The sequence below is a fragment of the Miniopterus schreibersii genome, assembly GCF_964146895.1.
Source record: "Miniopterus schreibersii genome assembly, chromosome: 5".
Taxonomy (NCBI): Eukaryota; Metazoa; Chordata; class Mammalia; order Chiroptera; family Miniopteridae; genus Miniopterus; species Miniopterus schreibersii.
The window spans coordinates 45725334-45749767 of NC_138106.1; the positions used below are offsets into that span (position 1 = coordinate 45725334).

The 24434-nt window shown below is 37.4% G+C and overlaps 2 protein-coding genes across 22 annotated transcripts in view; one reads left to right on the forward strand and one right to left on the reverse strand.

The window, feature by feature from the left end:
* Positions 1–22910, forward strand: part of LRCH3 (leucine rich repeats and calponin homology domain containing 3) — an 82639-nt gene extending 59729 nt beyond the window's left edge. For 3 of the 17 annotated variants that reach the window (XM_081137748.1, XM_081137747.1, XM_081137752.1), the window contains 7 exons: positions 5276–5347; positions 9104–9152; positions 9763–9867; positions 11618–11736; positions 12328–12465; positions 13155–13232; positions 16616–19693. In XM_081137748.1, the coding sequence (XP_080993874.1) occupies positions 5276–5347; positions 9104–9152; positions 9763–9867; positions 11618–11736; positions 12328–12465; positions 13155–13232; positions 16616–16816 (762 nt within the window). In that variant the 3' untranslated portion in view covers positions 16817–19693. Of the gene's footprint in view, positions 1–367; positions 422–1118; positions 1140–5275; positions 5348–9103; positions 9153–9762; positions 9868–11617; positions 11737–12327; positions 12466–13154; positions 13233–16615; positions 19697–19867 lie in introns of those variants that run through there. The other 14 variants (XM_081137749.1, XM_081137750.1, XM_081137740.1 and 11 more) reach the window with 9 other exon arrangements.
* Positions 22905–24434, reverse strand: part of DRC9 (dynein regulatory complex subunit 9) — a 30032-nt gene continuing 28502 nt past the window's right edge. For 2 of the 5 annotated variants that reach the window (XM_081137757.1, XM_081137762.1), the window contains one exon: positions 23603–24245. In XM_081137757.1, the coding sequence (XP_080993883.1) occupies positions 24111–24245 (135 nt within the window). In that variant the 3' untranslated portion in view covers positions 23603–24110. Of the gene's footprint in view, positions 24246–24434 lie in introns of all 5 variants that reach the window. The other 3 variants (XM_081137760.1, XM_081137761.1, XM_081137765.1) reach the window with 3 other exon arrangements.

A 24434-nucleotide genomic window follows, 5' to 3' on the forward strand; every position in this document is an offset into this window, starting at 1 on the left:
GAGTTTATTGTTTTTATTTTTCACTGGCTCACTAAATGACAAATTCTTTATGTTACTGCTCCATCTATGCTTCAGCTTTCTCTTCTGTGGACAAAGAATAAGTAATCTCTGTTCCCTTGTTGCTTTAGAAAGTTTATAGGCAATAAGATCATATTTGAAGCTGTTTAAGCTCTTTGGAAGAAAATCATACTCAGAACCAACTTATTAGCTATTATGGTATGTGAATTCCAAATGATATTGAATGCAGTCCTACATGTTGGCATCTTCACAAATGTCTTAATATGTCTCTCTTCTTGTTGTATTTGTGAAATATGTCGCGTGCGTGCAGTTTGTTTTTGACATTGCTTCATTTTCTCCACCTCTCCAGTGTCCCTTCCCATCCAGAAGGTCTCAACACACTGACGATAGTGCCTTGTTAGTGGTAAGAGCCTTGCACAAAATGGAGTTTTAAATTGCTGTGTCTAGAGATTGGAGAATTGCTATTGTATTTCTCATTCAGAAGTGACCTCAATATCATAAAACATGATGGGCATCATTACTAAATGCTTTACAAAATAGCTAGAACTGTTTTCCTGTGTTACTATTCATGATTTATTCAGTGGTCTAGTGTTCTGCAGCTATGAGTGAAATATCTTTGTTAATATTTTCAAAAGTAAAACATTTGCATTGAGAACTGTATTGACTTTGTGTATTGGGAGTTTTTTAAATGTCATTTCTAATTCCAGGTGCATGTATTTTATTAATCGTTAATTTAGCTCATGAGTCACCTGTGTATTAAATGGGGGTTTTTACTCCGTGATGCTAATTATACAACTGTGTATTTGGCATCCTATTTTGTCATCTCTCTTAAGCTACTGAAAATCCCAAACTTTAAAAAATTACTTACATCTCAAGATTATCCCCCCAATGCCCTTTTTAAATTCAGGGAAGCATTAACTTGGAATGCTATGCTACCTTTTTAACACTAGTTTACTTTTATTGCCTGTTTCATCGGCTGAATATTAGTATAATGTGAGAACTTTATTGAAAGTTTTACTTTTATCAGCCTTGAAAGATAATTCTAACCATTTACATACTTGCCTTTCCCATCATGTTTTATGTTATTTTTTTCATGGTAGTATTAAAAACTAGCAGTTCAAGAGTCTGCTGTCTGCATCAACTCCTGTCTTATGTGCTAGTAACTGCCGCCATTGTGCATACTACCGTATGAACTGCATACTTCAGCATGAGATTCCTAGTACGTAAACTTCTATTGTCTATTCACATTTTTGTGTGTTCTGCAATCATTTCCTTTGCGGTAGATAAAGCACATTTTAACTGGGTAGTCTTATAGATAAAAATAACCACCAGTTTCTGGAGTTTTAGTGGAAGTTAACTGGCATGAGAAGTAACTAATAATTTAAATTAACGCCAAAAAATGTTGAGAGCTTTTGATGATTCAGATATCTTACCAGAATTATCATTTCCTCCTCATAGCAACCTTAAGATTAAGCTTATCACCATCTTACAAATGATTACTGAGAAACAGAATGTGTCTTGTCCAGAGTGGGACTTATCCAAGGTCATGTAGCTAGTAAGTGCCAGGCTGGGTTTAAATCTAGATCTGGCTGACTTAAGAACCTGCATTAAACACCATGTATTGCCTCCCATGCTATAATTGAAAACAACTTAGGAAACTGAAGATGAGATTTAATGACATACAGTAAGTGATGATATAAGTCTGAATGCCCAGACTGTTTGTCAAGGAAAAAGTGGAATTTGAAACAACAACAAAAAAATCCCCTTAGCATGAAATTTGAAATGGCCTGCCATTTCAAAACACATACACTTGTATTTTAGTTATCAGTATTCATGTTTCACCTAAATTAGATGGCCTTTACTCTTTCTGCCATCTTGGAGCTTGAGGAGCCTTGCTGGGAACAGGTCTTCTGACAACAAATGTGTCTGGAAGGCTGTTGTCCAAGGCCATTTTGCTGGCTATAAGCGGGGTCTCCAGAACTAGAGGGCGCACATGACTCTTCTTAAAGTTGAGGGTGTTTCCTGGCCAGTGTGGCTCAGTGATTGAGAGTCAACCCATGAACCAAGAGGGCACTGGTTCAATTCCCGTTGGGGCTCATGCCTGGGTTTTGGGCTCAATCCCCAGTAGGGGGTGTGCAGGAGGCAGTCGATCAACGATGTTTCTCTCTCATTGATGTTTCTCTCTATCTCTCTCCTTTCCTCTCTCTCTGAAAATCAATAAAAACATTATTAAAAAATTGAAGGTGTTTATGCTTGAGGTGAAACAATGCTATCTAGGCAAAAGATGTACTTATGTGTATAAAGCAAAGAACAACACAGTGACTCCAGGTGGCAAACTGAACAAAACCAGAATAATCTGGGGAAAGGTAACTCATGCTCATGAAAATAGTGGCATGGTTTGTGCTAAATTCCGAAGCAACCTTCTTGCTAAGGCCATTGAACACAGAATCTGTGTAAAAGCAAATAAATAAAATGGATTTGTTCTCTTGTGTGTTGTTTTTTTTTTTTAAAGGCAAGGGCCATGTCTAACATTTTTGTGTGCCTAGTCATGTCCAACACTGCAGAAAAGTCAGCGTTTTAAATACTACCTTTGATCCTCCCAAAACTGCTCTTCAGTGGCTTCGTATGGTAAAATAAAGTCCATATTTTTTAACGCGGTCCACAAACTCCTTAGAATAAAATCCAAACTTCTTAACATGGACTATAAGCTCTTGTATATTCTGGGTACTATGTATCTCATCTTTGGGTTCATGCTGTACTATCAGTTTTCAGCTTTTCAAATCTGACAAGCCCTTTCCTACCTATGACCTTTGCAAATGCTGTTCCCTCTGCATGGAATGCCTCTCCTTCCCAGCATGTACCCCTTGGTTAGTTCCTACTCATCTATCTGGTATCAGTTCAAATGTCACATCTTTAAAATGACTTTTCTGTAAATCTCCACCCCGAAATGAAGCTTATGCCTCTATTATTAATTTTTTCGTAGTACTTACTTTTAGGTAGGTCTTTGTTATTTTATATCTCTCCCTTAGTAGACTACTAAACTGTAAGCTTCATGGGTCCAGGGATATTCTCTGTTGCATTTACGTATGTATACTCACTCCCTATCATAGTTCTTGGGATATAGTAGGTGCTCAATAAATATTTCCTAAATGAACCCATAAATGCTCTGCTTCTAATAATGTTCATTAAATTGTTTCATGATGAAAAGGTCTGATGATACAGCAAAGTAAATGTTGAATTTGATTTAAAAAACTTGAAATATAAATTTTGAAATAAGTATTAGTGATATTTAGTATCAGTTGTACTAATATTCTCTTAGGGCTGCTCTTCAGGTTTCTGTTGCTTTCTCTCTATTTTAAAATACATCTTTTTTATTGATTTCAGAGAGAGGACGGGGTAGGGAGATAGAAACATCAATGATGAGAGAGTCATTGATCGGCTGCCTCCTGCACACCCCACACTAGGGATCGAGCCTGCAACCCAGGCATGTGCCCTGACCGGGAATCGAACTGCGATCTCCTGGATCCTAGGCCGATGCTCAACTGCTGAGCCACACCCGGCCGGGCGCTTTCTCTTTTTTAAAAAATATGTTTTTATTGATTTTATGAGAGGAAAGGAGAGGGATAAAGAGATAGAAACATCAGTGAGAGAGAAACATCATTGATCGGCTGCCTCCTGCATGCCCCCTACTGGGAATTGAGCCCACATCCCAGGCATGTGCCCTGAGCAGGAATATAACCAGGGACCTCTTGGTTCATGGGTGGATCCTCAACCACTGAGCCACCGGCTGGGCTATTGCTTTCATCTGTGTTCCGTCTGCATCTGTACCCCATCTCTAGATACTTTCTCTTCCCTCCATTCCTTTTTTCCTTCTTTGCCAACATTGTGGCTTTTAGGCCTTTTATATTTGAAATTGACAGTAATTCCAGTACATTCTATTATAAGGAGGCCCAGGAAACCTTAACCAGTATAGTATACACATTGTATTGCTGTTGTCACAGTCTTGTTCTTTGGTACATTTCTTCAATTTTTTCTGCCTTAAAATAGGTTTTGTTGCACTGTGTGTTACATGCTTTTGGGTGGGGCGGGGGGAGACATTGCTATCTATCAGCTCTCATTAAAAATAGTTGTATTTGTTTTACTGACTACCTACACACACCTTTTTTCTAAACACCCACATGTATTCTTGTTCATCTATCCCTTGAGTCAGATAGTTTGTAACCCTAACTTAAATTTCTTAAAATTATTTAACTAATAAAGCCTTTCATATTGTTAAGCCTTTGGCATTTTGTTGTTTTAAGAGACACAATCTTATCCAACACCCTTTGTGAAAGTCCTGTGTTCTCTGATTTCTGTCTCCCATCAAATGAAAAAATTGTCATGTTTTGAGCAGCTTTTATCTGTAATCAAAATCATATACAATAAATACTAACATTGCCTCTAATATATCTAATTAGTTGTATGTAGGTTGGTGGATGCATAAAGGATTTAAAGGAAAGGACTTGCTCAGAGGCAGAAATGAAATGCTGTTTCATCCTTAAGGTGTGATGCAGAATTCTGATGTTCTGTCTTCTTAGATGGGAGCTATTAAATTGAACTATATAAAAGTAATTTGGATTAATATTGAAAAAATATTGTTCTTCATGCTGATTTTGCTCAGTTAAAATGAGCTCTTTGGATTTTTTTCTTGTGTCATAGGAATAACACAAGACTCATTAGTTTTGAGGCTATTTTGCTTTCTTAAAAATGACCTCAGTTTTATTTCTAAGTAGAATTGTTTTTAATAAGTCATGCCTTTCATTTCTTTATGTGGCATGAGGTATTGAAATAGTTTAATTATTCAGGTGGAAAACTTTCGTAAATGATGTTTTACCCCCCAAAACATTGTCTTTCTGCCCTACTGATATCTTAGTAAACCATTTGTGAGTTTGTCAATGACCTTTCCTTTTCTAATTTTACTGACCAAATCTGCTTGCCTGCCTGCCTGACATTTTTTTTAAAGATTTTTTTTTTTAATTGATTTTTAGAGAGAGAGGAAGGGAGAGCGAGACATCGATGTATTGGCTGCCTCCTGCACCCCCCCCCCCACCAGGGACCGAGCCCACAGCTGGGGCGTGTGCCTGACAGGAATCAGCCTGCCCCCCTTTAATGCACAGACGATGCCCAGCCAACTGATGAGCACACCTGCCGGGGCCTGCCTGACATTTGCTAACATAAATCTTGCTTCTGTTTCTTCTCTTTCTCTTTTGAAATTTAGTCGCTGTCAGGGTTGAGTCAAGTGGGCTGTCCTGGTACCCTGCCTCATTCTTCTGCCTTCACTCCTCTTAAGGTATCTTTTGTTACTATGATTCACCAGAACATTGGGGAGGGGGGGTGTAGTGGAAGTTTTAATGGATTGGTCTATCTGCAAGGATTGCATGAAATGTACCTAAGTTTTTATAAAACTATTTGAGTTTAACATTAATTTCACTTGAAATTTTTTGAAAGTTTTATCATTCCGGAAGCAGTCATAAAGCCTGTGTTAATTCTTTATATTCAGATTCTGATTGAAATGTCATTTCTAATTTTCTTATCAGTGGTTATTCTCTTGTTAAGAGTTATTTTATTTTGACTGATATGTAATATCACATTTACTCTGATAGCTAATGTACATGCAAAGTAATTTGAGTCCCAGTCCTCAAACTGTTACTGCCAAACCCCTCTACAGTAGGTGTCAGCAAGCTATCGCTCATAGGACGTCTGTTTTGGTAGTTTTGCTGGTACACAGCCACTCCCACTTGTTTATGTGTTGTCTGTAGCTGCTTTTGTGTTTAGCATATTATTTTTTAAAGGCCTCTAGGCATGGTAGTTCCATCTTTGTTATCATATCATACATAAGAAATGATTAATAATCTTCACTGTCAAGAAGATCCTCTCCTTTTCTAACTTCTCCTTTTCTCCTGTCTGTTCTGTGGTTTATACTTATTCTTCCTTTCTTTCCAGAGTAGAAATTTTCTAGTAAATAGCAGTCTTTATGTAAGAATCTTTATATTTGAAAACTATTGCAATGCCACCCTTGTCTTCTCCCTAAATAAACTCTGACTCTTTTACATGCCTTTCCCAGCCTGTCAGTCCGTATGAACTTTCACAGGTTCTCTGCCTTCCATTTTAGCTCCACAGTCCTCAGCTACAAGTATATCCCCCAGTAGAGCTTGCCTGGTGCTAAGCATGAAACATGGGTTTTTCACACGCCTTACAGAGATTAGGTTGGCTTTTTTTGTTTTGATACTCATTTGCTCAGTATCTACTATAATTCTCAAATCTTTTAGTTATTGGAGCTTATTCTACCAAGAATCATAGTTAAGAAAGGCCAGATGTGAATCTGCCAAAAATTGTGTGATAAGTCTAATGAAAGGTTAATGTGGGTGGTGTGCTGGCAGGCTAAATAGCCATCTCAGATGGATAAGTAAAGAAAAATTAAATTTGTTAAAAGGGATGGGGCACCCAAAGGGAAGGGCTTCACAGCACTGAACCAAAGGGTATTGTGTCCATGATGGCAGACTTGGGACAGTGAAACAAGGAAGGGCATAGAGGAAGCAACAGGAGAGCCCGGGCTGGGCTGCTTTGGCTCCCTGAGAAGTCAGAGAGAGAAGGGGGCCGTGGAGGCAGGTTCGGGGAGTAAGCCCTGGATGAGCTGCTGCTGCCCATTGCCCCCCTGGGTGCAAGTCTACTGGGGTCCCCTCAGAGGGATGGAGATGGTGCTGGCGTGCTCCCCTGGTGTGAAGTGCATGCTGGGCCCTTTGTCCTGAGCTTATGTATCTCTTTCTTGCAGGTAGGAATCTTAGGAGAGATCTCAGGGGAATGTCTCACTAGAATATTCATCAGCTTTCCAGGTGTGCTTTTTCAGGGTTGTGGTCTGCACTGCCAGGGGTCATTAGTCAGTGTATGTGGTCCTGAGGCAGCCGGGGCACCACCTGTCTGGTATTGCTGCTTTTCTGGCCTGGAGCAGAAATACAACTGAGGCCTAGATGTAATCTTAAGGGAGGAACACCCAGGGGGTCTAAACCGCAAGACCAGCGATATGCTGGGGAGGAGAGATTAGCCTGGGAACGAGGTTCTTGCTCTCCCAGTTTCTCCCCTTGCTAAGCACCCAGGGCTTCCTGCCCTGGTGCGTCTCTGTATCCGGATTTCTATACCTGGGTTTCTGCACCTGGCCCATCTAACATCTACCTTTCTGTCAGACATGCTCATTGTCAGATGATTAGTTTTAAAAGATTTAGTCTTTACTTTTTGATATCCAGTTATTTTACAGAAGGTGTATACTATATTTAGGCATGATTTTATTTTTTTGTTGCTTAACCAGGCATAAAAGTTGAGTTTATGTAAATTTCCTTTTTTTGCTCTTCAGTTCCCCAAGAGTTCTCAGATTTAGTCAGCAGCTTACAAGTGACTTGAACTAATTGCTTTAGTATCCTAGAATGCAAGTCACTTAGATTTATAGTTTTAATAGTTTTAATAGTACATTTAAAAAATCATCATTTTACAAGTTTCCTCTATTCTAGCTTTGTTTTTCATTATACCCAACTGTGTATTGTCTTTTGGTGTTTGGGGAGGTAGAAAACATTTCCTGCCATTCAGTGGAATTTTTTTCAGCCCTTCCTTCTCTCATCTAATAAAGTTGCTTATTAACTTAATCATTTTATTCCTTAGCCTAACTCCTACTAATAAGTCTTTTTAAATTTTTAAAAAATATTTTTCCTCTTTGTTTTTCTATTTGTGCCATTTGTCCTTGAACGGGGCCTCTGTTTAGCTAACTAGCTTTCTCCTTCCTATCTCATTTTTTTTGAAAATAGGATAGTCTTTCAATTCCTTATAAAGAAATCTAACTTTTGCCTCATTTGCTTCTTCATTTCTTCTACTAGTTCCTGTTATTTTAAATTAAATTTACTTATTTAAATTCCATTTCTCCCTCAACATTCTAAGTTGAGTTTATTGCCATCTATAAACTTGATGAACATGTTGTCGTTTTCACTAATGAAGATGTCGTACATTACTTTACTCAAGAATGCAGCTTGCTTTTTAAGTCTTAATTCTCAGACTAAGAGTATCAAACCAAGGAATAATTACCACAAAATTGTCTTCCAGATCAGTCCAACAATTGACTCAACAGCTTGGTTTCTATTTATGTATTCGTTTATTTTAGCAGTTAAAATTCCAGTTTAATCACCCAACTCCAATTAGAAATCAAAGATTCCTGAAAATATTGAAACCAAAAAGGAGAAGAAACATGGGAGCAGATATGTGTGTGTGTGTTTTAAAGTCATTCTGTTAAAAAATGTGTCATAGTTATCATAAAGTTATATTTAAATTATTGAGTATAATTAGATGGCAAGGCCTGAAAACTTGTTGTTTTTCTAGCTTTTCTTGATTCTGTTCCCCTGCCAAGTCTTCAACATCTTTAACTCAGCCAACTGGTATTTCTTTTTAAATTAGCTCAATTACATTTTCCTTTATTTAGGTAAACTTTATACAGTTGACCTATCTCTTCCTCCTTTTTATAGTTCCTTTGTTCTATGAATTAAAAACACCTTGGATTAAAATACTAGTTTGGAAATCAGCTATCTATAATATTTAAACACCTTTCCCAACTGAAATGAAAAACCTTCATCACTCTTTCCTAACACATTAAATTGTATTCTGTAAAGGGGGCGGAAATTTAGAAACTATACCAGAAGGATACTATTATAAAGTGTTATTTTTTCCATACATTTCCCATTAAAGGATCATCTTTTTTCATAATCATAGGAAAAGCTTGTTATATAATAGGACTGTCTTTAGAGAATGCAGTAAACCTTGTTTTCTATAAAACTAAATAAATTTGGCCTTAAAAAAACATATAATTGTTTCTCGGCCTTTTGGCTAAGATCATGTGCCTGTTCTTTTCCGTGTAAAAAACATATAAAATTAATTCATTAGGCCAAATTTTCATTTCTAGACTTAATTTTGAAGGAGAGGTGCATGGTTTTTTTCTTTTATAATTCCGTTTCCATAAATGTGGGGAGTAGCTCTTCTTGAATAATTATTATTTATGTCTCTCTCTCCACAGAATGATGACAGATCTAATGCTGTATCAAGTTCACCTACAGCGGAAACAGGTAATAGAGACAAAGGTGTAATTTACCACATCAAGATTATAATTCTTTACTAGGATTTTCCTGATAAAAGTACTTTTTTCTTCAATTACAGTTTACATTCAATATTATTTTTAATTAGTTTCAGGTGTACAATCATATACTTTACAAAGTGGTGCCCCCGTCCTGAATATTTCAAGTACCCACCTGGCTGATAAATTACCTCTTAGAGAACTGTGGCTTCCTTTTCTGAGATGAGAAATCAGACACAAAATTGGGAACTTTCTGCACATTTTCAGTTTTTTAATTCAACTGATGGTTCAACTATTCAGCCTTTTGATATGAACAAATGAGCATGAGCTAGCAGTGCTATAGGTTTGCAAGAGACTATATTCAGTATATTAACATTCTATATTGATATACCAAAAATAACATGACAAAGATACACACAAGCTGCCTTCCTGCTGTCAGGGTTACTTTGTATTAACAAAATTACTATCCTTTTATATCATTGCCATGTTTAATTTGATTTTTTCTTTATTTTCCATTTATTGAACTTTTGGGACATGTGTCTGTTACGTATTTAATGATTTTCCATCTCTTTTCATCTAATTTAATTTCTGTGCCAATTTAGTTCATCATTCCCCTGCATATTTCCCTGCTGCTATCCAGAGAAACCAGCCCCAGCGCCCTGAAAGCTTCCTTTTCCGAGCAGGTGTCAGGGCAGAAACAAATAAAGGTAGGAGGTAGTGACTAAAAGGGGGAGGAGGGGAGCCTTTATACAATTACATTAACTGTTACATGCTTTTAAACTTCTAACCTAAGATGTCACCTTGGCAAAAGCTTTAAGCTCTGCATTTACCTGTCATCTCATTGACATTAAAGGAGGAGAGTCTTGTTTGAATTTGTTGTTATTGTTTTAATTTTTTTTAATTGATTTTTTGAGAGAGGAAGGGAGAGACAGAGAGAGAGAAACATTGATCAGTTGCTTCGCACATGCACACCGACTGACCAGGGATCGAACCCACCACCTTTTTGGTATACAGGATGATGCTCCAGTCAGCCGAGCCACACCAGCCAGGGTCTGAATTTGTTTGAATTAGAAAGTTTCTTAATCCTGACCGGGTAGCTCAGTTGTTTAGAACATCATCCCAGTACACCAAGGTTGCTGGTTTGTTCCCAGGTCAGGGCACACACAAGAATCAACCAATGATGCATAAATAAGTGGAACAACAAACTGATATTTCTCCCTCTCTCTCCTCCCTTCCTCTCCTACCCCTCCTCTTTCCCTTTCTCCCTTCCTCTCTATAAAATAAACAAATTAAAAAAAAAATGTTTCTTGTACCACCTAAAACAGGTTATTAGTGTTTGAACAAATAAGATACTCTTAGGGCTTTACAGAATGTTCCTTTTCTCTATAGTGAGCGCTCTTTCAGATTTTTCTGTTGATAAAAGCTGTTTTCTGTGTTCTTAAAGAAATGAATCAGTATTTTTTTTAATCTAGTCTCATTTTTTTTTTTTAGTTAATGTGAAAAGTTTCTGCCTGGTCCCAAAAGAAGTTACTACCTGGAATTAAAAAACATTTCAAGTCCAAAATTACTTTTAATGTAACTGATAGTTGGACTTGCAGTGAGAATTAAAATCAAACTGGAGACCTACTGCTGATAGGATTGTAGATTAGTATGGAAAACAATATTATCTACTAATGTTGAACATTTATATAGCCTGTGACTAGCAATTTTGCCTTCTGAAACATGTACACAAGTATACCAAAAGATATGTACAAAAATATTCATAGCAACATTATTCATAATAGCCCTGAACTGAATATCTAGCAGTGATAGAATGGATACAAAATTGTGGTGTATATACAGTGAGATGCCGTATAAGCCATGAAAATCATCAAATTAACATACACAACATGGACAGTTCTTACAGACGTATTGATCAAAAGAAGGCAGACACAAAAGCATGGACACGTAAATATGGTTTCATTTATAGAAAGTTCAAAAATGGACAAAACTGCTCTGGTGTTAGGATTCAGGAAGTACATGGTTAGCACCTGTGGTGTTAGAACCAACCTTTGGGTGCTGATAGGTAGAGAGCTTGAAAGGAGCTTCTGGGTGTTGGTAATGTTGCATTTATTGACCTGGTCGTGTCCACTTTGTGAAGATGATTCATTGTGCTGTTCGCTTATGATTTATGTGTCATTTTCTGTATGTGTGTTGTTTTTTCAATAAAAACACGAAGTGAATGTGATTAAACAAAAGTAGTTGAGCCAAATGGTTAATGGACATTTGTTGGGTTTTTTATACTATTCTCACTTTGATTTTGTATATTTTAAAATTAGCATAATAAAAAATTTTTTAAAGAGTTATTGCAAAAATAGAAAGTGCTCTACTTTCAAGGAAAGTGTGATCAGGTGGATCAGAGTATTTTTCCAACACTGGCAAATCACCTTTCTGTCTTATATATTAATGTTTTTTTAGGTCATGCTTCACCCCTTCTTTCATCTTCTGAACCTACCACTGATTCTACAGATCCCATAACAAGACAGAATTCAAGGCAGAGAGAAGAAGAACTGGAATCAATAGAGCAGCTACGGAAAGTGTGTACATTACCTTGAAATTACACTTTTTCATTGATACTGCTGTAGCCCATAATCCTGCAATCCCTTGTTTACGTGACTTAAAATTTTTAATAGAGTAAAGAAGTGCCCATTGTGTGATGAATGTAAAAGAAATTTTGCTATTAAGAAAATTCTTTTCAGCTGTTTACTAGGAAAATGAGATGGGTTATTCTATAAAGCTCAAGCCCTGGACCTAGTCATTTAAAAAATTTTTTCTCCCTCATGTAAAGAACTTTTATAACACTAATAATTTATATGTATATACTCATACATATCGCATATCATATATAGTGTTTATTTTGGAGTTAAAGGAGAATCTAGTTGTTTTTTAATCAGGAAATGATAAATGACCTTGTCCCGTTTTATTTTGCACCACTGCAGCCTGCCATGTGATGTAAGTGATCTCCTTAACCTGTGGACAAGATGGACGATAAAATAGGGATTATAGACGTTTAAGTCATTTGTGTCTTACCCTGATTTCTAATTAAATAGATTCCATTGTAACTCCGTCATGTCCTATGTGTCAGACACTCTTTAGTTAATATATTACATGTTTTCCTATTCTTTTAGCATATTGAGTACCGGTTGAAAGTATCTCTGCCTTGTGATCTTGGAGCAGCTCTAACTGATGGGGTGGTTCTTTGCCATTTGGCCAATCATGTGTGGCCTCGATCTGTCCCAAGTATTCACGTTCCTTCACCAGCTGTAGTAAGTTTATAATGTTAAAAAATGTTGGCTGTTTATCAAACGTATATTAAGTACAATGGCAGGCATATTGTAGACTGCTAGAGATAAAAATATGAATAGTGCAGTCCCTGCCTTCCCTTCACTTCTACTAGGGAAAAAAAATAGGCACATAGACAATGACTTCCAGCACTGTGATAAATGTTAGAAGAAAGGTGTGTAAGAGGTGTGCTATCAGAGTTCAAAAAATGGACCACTTCTCCCTGGAGAATTCAGGAAAGCCCTCCCAGAAGAGGTAAAATTGTAGGAATTCTGGCATAGTATTCCTAGATTTGAAAGATAGGAAGATCATGGCACATTCAAGGAATTTTAAATTGTTCAGAATAGATCCTGCACAAGGTGTGGGTACAAATGGCAGGAGATGTAGTTAGAGAGGTAAGCCAAAGGCCAGCTATTTTTGTAAATAAAGTTTTATTGGAACACAGTTCCACTTACTTGTTTATATATGTTACTTTCAGGCTATTAGCAGAATTGAGTAGTTGCAACAGATCATATGGCCTTCAAGACTAACATACTTATTTGATCCTTTAAGAAAAAGTTTGCTGACTCTGATCTAGAGCATTGAGTTTATAAAGCAACTGGCAAGAATATTTTTAAAGTTAACAAAAATTTTAAAACTTTGCTAGTAACATCACATTTTTTTTCCTTCGCAGCCTAAATTAACAATAGCAAAATGCAGGCGAAATGTGGAGAATTTTCTAGAAGCTTGCAGAAAAATTGGTGTACCTCAGGTAATAAATTTATCATTTTTTATATTGTCTAAATAGACTTGGGTTTTACTTTCCTAAAATCTTTCAGAAATGCAAATATCTGTAACCTTACTAAACTAAGGTTCTAGCTCTGAACTAAGTTGATCATTACTAATTTGAGGCGATCAATATACTTTTGAACAGTTTTCCTTAATTATTTCCAAAAACCAAGCAAAGAAATCATACACATATAAATTTAAATATATTGTAGTAACTAATGCTAAGTAATCAAAAATAATTGTTATGTTTTCCTAAACATTCCCACTTGCTCTTTGACTTGTAATACATCTTCATACACAATAGAGTCTGTGCTTCAAAATAAGTACATCTCAGATTGAGAATGCTTCAGTGGGTTTCAGGGTTTTTTTACAGTTGCTTTAGTAATTTTTTTACATGTTTATTTTGAAATAATTTTAGACTTAGAGAAATGTTGCAAAAATATCAGAGTTATTGTGTACATTTCACCCAGGTTCTTCTACTGTTAACATCTATATAAACATAGTATATCATCCAGACTAACAAACTCTGGGTCAGTGCTGTTAACTAAATTACAGTCTTGGTTCACATTTAAGCAGTTTTTCCACCAAGGTCTCATACTTTAGAATTTAGCACCCAAGAAGCCCTTTGTAGGCGCATGTCCTGCTGTTGAGATTTATTGCCTCCGACTTCCTCAGTTACAGCTTTATTGCCCTTTAATAGTACAGAAAATTATAGATGTGATTAAGGACATGAACTTGATACACTTTTTATTCATTTACTCTTTTAAAAAACAATTATGTTAAACCAACTAAGCATGGTATTCTTAAAAAATATCGTATTTAATGAAATTAAATTTAAAGAAATAAACAACCTGGTGACATTTGAATTTTTTTTTTTCATTAATCACAACCTTTACAGTTCCTGTCATCATATTTGTCTAACCTTCAAAGAGAGAAACACGATTCTTCTATCTCCTTAATTAGCTGTCAGAAACCCTGTATTGGCCCCTGGACTCAACGATTCCACTATTTCTCTTGAAGTTAAGCCCTTTTCCTAATAGCTTTCACGACAGTGACTCTTTTTATCTAGTTCACCATTCCTGGCTCTTAACTAACCATGACTTGAGAAGGTCACAGCATCACTTGTCCAATGAGCAATTTTCTTTCAGCTCTTTCCCACGTTGCGAATAGAAGTGAAAGAGCCTAGCTCTATAGAGTGTCTGCATTAGTCACTGTGAATTCCTATGGTGGTTTTTTCCCTCCTTTTATTAAGTAGATCATGATTCTATTTATTTTTCACTTTTTTATTTTGTGGTTTTTTAAAAAGCTGAATTATAAAAGAATTGAAATTTACATTTAATGATAGTTAGCAAGGACCCTTTAATTGTTCCTATGAACAAATTCAGAAAATTTTTTTTCATTTTTATATCATATAGTCTTCTAAAGGCTCATCATCTCTTTTAGAACAAACCATTTTTAAACATATTAAGAGAGTATTGAGAAGTTTTCTAAACAAAGATCTAGTTTTCTAAACAATTTTCTCCATATTTACAAGCAGGCTCTAATATTCATATGTTCACATTAACATTTGGTGCTTCCCGTTTGTGTATTGAAGATGTTCCTACCGGGTCGTCATTACACAAGCATGCCCAGTACCTGCCCGCTTCTATACCACCATGTCCTGAACAAAAGAATGTGGCATTGGTCGGTGCGGGGAATGGCAGCCAACCAAAAAGATATGAGAGATTGAAAAGAGTCACTGCATACACAGAGGAGTGCGAAAAACAGCCCAAACAGCAAGACATATTAGTAGAATTAGCGTGTGTCAAACCTGTTGAAAGCACTGTGTTTACCAGTGTTTCTCATCGTGGTACCTGCACTCTGAGCTTTAGGGACCGTCACTTATCTCAGGTGTAAAGCGCACACAAGTTCTTTCGGAATGTAGCTGCCATCGGTCAGTGAAATACAGGAACAAAGTGCCTCAGAGCCTGCATTTAGTTCAGCATCTGCCAGGCAGTGGTGAACAGTGTGTACTGTGGGCCAGCTTGCCCCTGGGCTGTCAGAGCTGTGCCACTTGAAGCCAGAAGGTAGGAAGCGGTAGAATTTCAAGACTGGCGGTTAGGCGGGCTCTTGGCACATCCTCCCTCCTCCTCCCTCTTCCCCACCAGAAGGGGAAATGGACAGTCCCCACAGGCCACCTCTTCCTCTCCTCGTCCCCGCCGCCACCACTTTTAGTTGGGTTCCTGTTATGCGGCTACTTCTGCTAAAAAATTAGCCATTTGCTTAGAACGAAGTGAAGGAAAATGAATAAATACACAAACTCATAGGTTCAAACTAGCATTCTCAGGTCCCTCTACTAAGGAGACATTGCTCTCCCCTGCCCTGGGCGCCCTGCTCTGAATTACCAGACATCCCCACTTGATCTGTTGGACTTGTAAAAAAAATCAGGGATGTAAAAATGATCACTTTTGAAATTGTATAATGTAAAATTTAATATTGTAAATATTAATATCAGATTCTGTGCATAAAGGCAGACAGTTTCCCCTCTCAGTATAACTTCTGAAGTGTTTACAATGTAAGTTGCAAATGAAACTGTTAAAGAATAAGGTGACTATTGGAAACCGTGGATAGGACGGCATGTGGGTGATTCTGTTTATTCAATGATACATTTGGGAAACTAGAGTGGGTGATAAAAATTTCTATGTGGCTTCAATATTGTATGTCCTAAATTATTATATGTTATGTATTCTGTATTTTCCTGCTAGCAAGTCCAATGATCATTTATCTAATTTCTTCATCTATGAACTGGAGGGTTTGGGTAGATTCACTTTGCACATATTAGTGAGCTGACTTGGTTTTTAGAGGAATACCAAGCCATTCAGTACACCCGACTGCCGCTAGTGAATTTCTCTGGTTATTAGGCTTTCCTCCTTTTTTGAACCCTCTCGATTTCCCTGGCTTTCTCTGAAAACGTCCCTCTCCTAAGCCTGCCCCCAGGTTTTGTCCTCGCTTTCTGGCCTGTTCTTTTTTTGTTGCTAAGGAAGGAAGAGAGGTGAGAAAGAGCCTCCCCCCCGCAGACCTCATCACTCTCAGGCTTCACGCAACCCTCAGCCAGCATCCAGTTCTACTCACTGTATCCTGAACGTTCACACTAGTCACCAGCCAGCCAGTTGTATTCTGCTATTTTATAGTAAATCAAGATCAGCACACAGAGGAGTCTTTCTAGTTTTGTTTTTCAGCATTTTATTTTCATTCATCATAGTAAAAAGTGTTATATGTTTCAGTGACTATGATTGAGATGACCATATTGAATTCTATACTCAAATCTGTATTTCTGATCCACTGACTTTGTTTTTCTCTTTCCTTTCCTGCTCACACTTTGGACAGGACAGTCTTTGTTCCCCTTCTGACATCCTTCAGCTAAACCTCAGCGTTAAAAGAACTGTTGAAACACTACTTTCTTTTGGGGCACATTCAGAAGAATCCAGTTTTGTCTCTCTGTCTATCCAGCTTTTGGGTTTTGTGGCATTTTATTGTACTTTAATGTTAACGCTATGTATGCTTTATTATTGGACCTTTCCCCTCTAGCAGAAAGATTGCATTCTACTGGTTTTTCACCTTATTCCTGGGCTTGGTAAAGGAGGTTTGTTTCTTGTTCAGAAGTATTTACATATGTGCTTTTTTCCCCCCTGGCCATCAAAGAGCTAACACTTAAAGTAGATAAATCCTTTCCTCATATGTCGTGATGAGCAGCCCATCTAAGCGTTTATGGGGACTAACAAAGAGACCGGCATTTTTCTCCTGGTCATTCGTCCATTCTCCTGACCCGTGGCCTTGTTTCTGTTAAGTGCTGAAGTGTTTCTACTGAAACAGTCCTGAGCCCGTTCGTAGAATATGACTAAGATCTTTTTTTCTAAGTGACATAATAAAATTCCCATCTGGCCATTTTGCCTTGCCTGAACACAACTTAAGTGTTGAAATTGTAAGTTGCTGAACCTTTTCAAGCTGCTCATAAGGAAAATAGTTGTATCCTTTCTGGTTTAGGGGGCATGTGGTCATGTAAATCTCTACATTGAACTGTGTCCTGAAATCTCCCTTTTGGCTGTCCGGGCATCTGGAAGGTACTAGTCACTTAATCTTAATAATTTTAATTTGATCAGAATGTTCAGCCCAAAGATCAGGTGGTTCTCTAAATTGCTATCCTGAGCCTAGTTAGTGTGTACATTTAAAACAACATACAATGAGCAAGTGATCTGGATCTGACTTTGCAGGGGTAGGCAGCTGTCCAGGTTTACTGTGTGTTTATCTTTAATTGAGCTTCACTTCTAGAATCCTACTGGGAATTTAAAAATGGAATTCATGTAATTCCCAATATATTTGAACCATCTTGATAGATGAACTTGTATTTTATAGGCTGTCGAGGTGATTATATCTGAACAGGAGCAGGGAAGGTATTAGGCAGCAGTCTCTGTTGTGTCCCCAAGGCAGTGAGTATTGTCGCTTTCAGAATGCTTATTAGTATATTAGCTGCTAGCCTTAATGCATGCAACTACTTACAGTTGCAGATTCTAGTTCTCATAAATAGTGTTTCTGAACATTCAGGAATCTCCCTAACTCTGTTAACAAAATTGGACAACTGAACTCTAGTATAAAGGGAGACTGCAAGGACTGTATCACCCTGTTGTAGAAGTCAGCCTGGAGGTCTGATTGCTTTCAGTTTCTTCAGTATTAAACGAGACAGTTACACCACATTAAAACTATTTACTGTTAATGCTGAAAATTTGAATACTGTGTTGAAAACTTTAGTTTTATACAGTAATAGTGCCTTCCAGAGTAAGGGGTGGGGTGTTTCTGAGTCAGAGATCATTCAATTTTGTGGAGTTTTGTTCCTTTAAAAAAACACCTGATAAACACATTATCTCATGTGTGGTTTCGGGGGATTAATTATGCATTCTTTCAGAACACACAGGTTCTCTAAACCAGCTGGAAGGTAGCTGTGCATCTGGAAAGCATGGCCTCTAAGGACATGTCTCAGTCACAGGCCACACAGGCTGCAGGGGCACTACTGAGAAAAACTCAGGGAACTGGCCTCGGAGAAAATAGGTTTCTCCCGAGAGCAAAACTCCCTGAAAGTTCACTTTAAGTATAGTTAACCTATACTTGCAGTTGTACTCAAAGTATGTATACAAAGTTGATCATTTTAAAAGAGCAAAAGATTGCAGTTTGCTTGTTTTATCAGGTAAGTATTTTTTTAAAAAAAGAATTACAACCACCAATAACTGCTCAAAATAAATACTTGCTATATTTTTTATTGCAACTGATTTTATAAAACTTCCTAATAATATAGTGCCTGTGAAAAGCTGAGAAAAGTCCAGTTATCTTCTTTAATAAATATGTATGTTTGTGTTTGTCTATTTTTTTAATGAAACCAGAATTCCATCTTCTTTCCTTCGTGAGAGCAGTCTCTTTTCTTTCTGAATATTTAGTCTTAAAAGAGAAACCAGTGATAGGTGTTATTCTTAACATATGCCTTTTTCTTTTACAAGAAAGGATTAACCAAATTAATGAGGCAAACAAGATAGAAGTATTTAACTTCCTTAAGCAAATATGTAAGCAAGTTTTAAAATATATGGTAATTAAGTTAGCTCTCACTAAACTCACATCCTAATTCTCCAGCATAATTTAATCCATTAAATACCAGGAAGATATGAAGTACTTTACTTTTTCAAGTACAATTTCTTTATTATGGGGCCAGGGAAGGCCACCTTTTTGTTTTTTAATTGATTTTAGAGAGAGAGAAATGTCAATTGGTTGCCCATCACACACACCCCCAACCGGGGATTCAACCCAAAACCTGGCATGTGCCTTGAGCAGGAATCGAACCCACCACCTTCTGGTGTATGGGGGCGACACTTCAACTGAGCCACACTGGCCAGGGCTCAAATACAATTTCTTTTTTTATAATTCTGTAATTCATATTTTTAAGTAATTCAAACTGGGCCTTCCATGAATTACCCAAAGTAGGGAAAGTTTCTCAAATACATCTAAATCTCAAGGATGCACCAGTTTCTTCCCATGATCCCTGCCTGGTATGAGAACCCTGATTTTCTAATCAGGACTATAATGCAGAGAGCAGGCATCCCTCTCTAGTGCCATCTGAGTGATGGCAGGAAACAATCTTGCTTTCCTAGGGCATGTATTTTCCAAAGTGCTTTATCCTACAATGTTACACCTGTCAGGCTGAGCTTTCTGGTATAACTTGTAATTTTTTCTGTTTTCACCTGCCTGGCTTTACTGATCTGCATTGCTCTTTTATTTATCAGGGATGAAGGATGGTGCTTTCACTCCATAGTATTCTGTTTATCCTCTGTTGTCTGTGTAAGTGTATGTAACTTGTCTGTTTTCCAGTTTTCAAAATGATCTATATGTACTTTTAGTTGTGTTAATAAAGTGATAGTGTCAGATATCATCTGTGTACCTAATGTTAACAGAGGTCAGTTTCCCAGGTTACTGACTTTTCATATCTCAGTTGATTATTATGAGAGAGAGAAGAGATGCTTATTTTTTTTCTTTTCAGTTCTGTGATGTTCATACTATTTTCTTTTATGTTTGTTTTTATGTCACGTTATCCCATTTCAGGAGCAATTATGTTTGCCTCTCCACATTTTAGAAGAGAAAGGTTTGAGCCAGGTTGCAGTGACCGTCCAGGCTCTCCTGGAACTTGCCCCACCCAAGCAGCAGCAGCAGCAGCACCAGTTATCTGCTGTTTAAGGACCCCCAGCACATTGGGCATTGGCCTGGCCAAAACGGAACAGGACAACGTGATCGCTGCTGCCAGTCGTCTGCTTAAACAGCCCTTACGTGTTCTTAAAAGGGACTGTTTCCATGATTCCTAACAGGAATATTTTGCTTCATTTCTCCATTTTAGGGGAGGTTATATTCATTTCCGCTGAATTGTTTTGAAGACATGGTTGGTTTTCACAAGTGAAACGTAATCCTGTCATTACTGAGAACCAACACTGAAGCCTAACCTGGCTGTGCTTTTCTAGAGAGTAGACTTTTTTCCACATACCAGAAAGAATATCTTCTCAGAGGATATTTAGCTCTCTTGAAGGCACAGACATGCTATTATCTTTACCTGTTTCCAAGACCTTTAGAGTCCACTGGTTTCTAAACTTGGTTGCTCCATAGAATCTCCTGGAGCATTTGTTAAAATATAGGTTCTCATTCAGTAGGGCCTAGAGTGAGGCCTGGGTATCTGCATTTCAACAAACATCCCAGGTATTTCATGTATTGGAGACCACTGTTCCAAGATACATATTTGTATGATTTTGGGGGAAGAATGACTCCACTGTGTTTTTCAGCCACATTTAAAATCAAAAGCTATATTATGACTACTTGGACTGTTCTGTCCAAGGCAAAACAAAAATAACATAGAACTGGTTTTGGACAAAAAAATCTTTTGTTCAAGGCGAAACAAAAACAATGTAGAAGGCCTAGATTTTGCATAGTAAAACAATGAAAGAGTTGTATTTAAGGCCAGTGTCCTAGGCCTCCCCCCAACTCCAGTCCAAATCCTCAGGCTTGTAACATGCACTACTCAGCATCATCTGCATTGAGTCCTCCATGCTGCTCCCAGGATACCTGGGCCTGCCAACACCTTCCAGTCCCCACAATACACTTCCAGCTCCCCAACTGTGAAAACAAAGCAAAAGGGGAAGCCAGAAGTCTTATATTTCTTTCAGGTAACTGCCAGTTCCTGTGGCTGAGTTAAAACACTTGCAGCATCTTGAAAACAGCTTGCTCTCTTTTCCTCTAGCTCCGCCACTAGTGCCTGGTCACTCAGTTGTGTGGAGTAAAAGGGCCACGGTCTCCCGAAACAGAAAGCCAGGAGCCTTTATCTAAGTCTCTTGGGGGAAAAATTTTAAGCCTCTTGGATCTTTCTTCCCCTGTGTTTTGAACCATTTTTAGTTGTTAGTGATATGTTTTGGTCACTGCCTTTATAAACCAAGTAAAGCGAGTAAGTGAAGATACTAATTAACTAAGGGTGTTTTTTTTTTTGTTATTAACTGTTTTGGGTTTTCTTTACTAATGCATGCATTTGAACATAATGGTCTTGCTCTTTTGATCATATAAATGCAGCATCTAAAAGTAACTTTGGATAAAATCATGTTGAGTACCTAGTCAAAATAATGTTTTCTACTTGTTCTCACAAAGGAACAAGTTCATCAGAACATTACCACTTTGTCCAAGTTTAAAATTATATAACACAAAACATTCAAAGCCCAATGCTTAGGGTCCTCAAAGAACAAAAGTAAAATGTCTTACAAGTGCTTAGAGCCAGATCCATTATATTAACAGTTCCAAACACATCCACCAATCATATAACTTGTTTAGAATTTAGCTCTGTGTATTTTTAAACTATAGGTATTTTTCCTTTTAGTCAACATTAAACCTCAGTACTGTCTCTAAATTATAGAGCTATTTGCATGAAACTCGGCAAAAGACAGGACTCTGTCATGTATTATGCAAGGAATAATTCTAAAAGACATACTTAATGCAACGTTTGGAACATTTGCAACTAATTTTCCCAGAGGAATAAATGGAAATTTCAACTTCAAATTTTACACAAAGCATGAAACCTTATTATTGTATTTTTGTCAAACTAATTCAAATTTACATTTGAATTGCTAGGAAAAAATTGGTGTACAGTTTTGGTTGATAATGAAAGGAAAATATCTAATACATTGAATTTCTTTTCTATGTCAAGGTGGGAAAACAAATCATGATGTTTTTGGAAATTTTTTTGTACTCAGTGTTTTATATGTACCTTTGGAGTTGTTTTTGTTTCTCGTTTTTTTAAAGCTTTATTGAGGTATAATTTACATGTCACAAAATTCAGTTGCTTTTAGTAAAGTGCAATTTTTTAAGTTGTACCTTTGTTTTTTTAACTGAAAAGGTTTAACATTTAGCCTTAGTAGACTCCACTGTAAGATGAAGATGACTATGTAACAGTTCCACGTAACCATTTATTTATGAGCTTCCTACTGAAGCAAGAGCTTTCCCAGGGCTGAAGTGTGAAGGAAGAAAAGGCTGTGCCCCACCCACCAGGGCCCCTGCCAGCCACAGAGACTGAAGTCAACAGGCTTCTGGGCTTTCAGACTCATGCGTGCTTAGCACTCCAAACCATTTTTCTCTGGGAACAGCTCATGGGAGGAGGGGCCTTTGTATTTGGCTAGAACAGAGTAGGAGGCTTATTAGTAGGTCACTTTTCTTTAATAACTTTTTAAAATACAGCCTTACAGCTAATCAGGGAGTCTGATTGCTCTTACTGGCTCAGCAATGACTAATGATGTGTGACTATGTTAATGAGTGTGATGAATTTTTAAAAACTAAGCACTTAAATGGTTATAGAAATGAAGGAAAACATGGATATTTAGAAGCCTTTTTATATACATATTGCAGTGAGATGGTTTACAGCAGATTCCATTTTATTTCAGAAAATGTTGTAAACATGTAATTAGTAAAAGATTTTGTGAAACGTTGTCCTATATTTGTATGTCTGTAAATATGATGCATAAGTTCTAAGTATAAATATGTCAATATCATGTATGTTATTTTAAATTGCCTGTATGCCACCTTACACTTTCATATTAAAATAAAAGCCAACACTTCAATAGCATGAGATAAATGTGATTTGAAAATGTTCTTACCTAAAGCATGGTTTCCTCGGCAAAAAAGAAAGAGTAATTTCCCAAAGGAACAAAGTCAGGAGAAACTGGGTCCTCATAATAGGCCCTTGAGATCAGAATGTACGTTTTATAGGAAGTATGGAGATCAGTAGTGCCCTGTATTTGGACTTAGATATAAGGCTTATTTATTAATAGATTAAATATATGTGACACTTTTGGACAATTTTCCTCTCAGAAACTACCAGTTGTGCCTTCAGAAAAGCTTTAACATCCCAAGACATTCTATTTTGATTAAGCAAAGCACGAATGACCAAGCGGGTTCATTCTTTTTAGGGGAAGAGAGAATCACCAGCAGTGAGCTTTATGTTCCAAGCACAGGTGATGTTTTCACATGCTTTGTCTCTTTTAGTCTTAATACCCCATAAGGTGAGAATAGCTCAGTAAGCAAAGTAGGGATAGAACCTAGTGCCTCACTTATCAAAAATATCTCCAAACTAGTCTCCCAGTGGACCCGTGTCCTCCATCTTTACCATGTGCGGGTTATCTTAACATCTCATTTCTATCTTGCATATATAATTTATATCCCTACCTATCTCCCAGAAAAGGAACTGAAGCAGCTTATAATAAGATATGTATTCCATGCCACCACCAACCCCCCAATAAAAACACTAAAGTGATGATAAATCTAAAAGGAAGGAAGGAACCAACTTTAATAAAACTTTGCTACATATGTATCTTACACGGGACACTTTATAAAAATCATCTTGTAATTCCTACTGAACACTTCACTTTTGCTCATAAGAGCTTTTTCACTGTTGACCAACTGAACAAAATCAGAACCAGAGACATATTACAGGAATTACTGAAGTTTTAATGCATTGCTGTAACTAAGCCCATGGACTTTTTTCTGGTAAGAAAGAACAAAAGGAATCTTCTCAAGGCTCCTAGAAATACTTCTTCCCAGCAAAGTTTTTCAAAATATGACGAAGCCCTAAATAGATGCTGTAATCCCAGTTCAGGGTTTGAAAACTAACAGAACAGGCAAAGTGAAATTCCCAAGCTGCACCTGGAATGTCCAAATAAGAAGCTTCCTGTAGATGAGTCATGTGGTGATAGATGTTTCTCATTCCCTTCAAGTCCTTCCCATCTCCAGAATACCAGAGGAGAGAAAGACAGAAGATACTTGGTCACTACTTCTTGCCTCTCTTCTTGTCCTTGTCTTTGCCTTTACCTTTTGAATCCTTGCTATCATCTTTCTCCTTCCTAGGCATTTTGAAACCACCAATTTCATTCCGTACTACAGTGCCTCGCCACCAGGCCTGGAGCTGGAAGAGAGAGGGGAGTGAGTACAATTTATATGCCTGACAAGCTGCATTCTCTTCTACATGAGGGGACTGCTTTTTGATAAAGTAACTTCTATCCGAAGAATGGACCTGAGACATGGGCATGGCCAAGCATGCTCTCCCTACAGCAGTGCTCCCCAGTGGTGCAGGACCCAGAGCTTAAGCCATGAA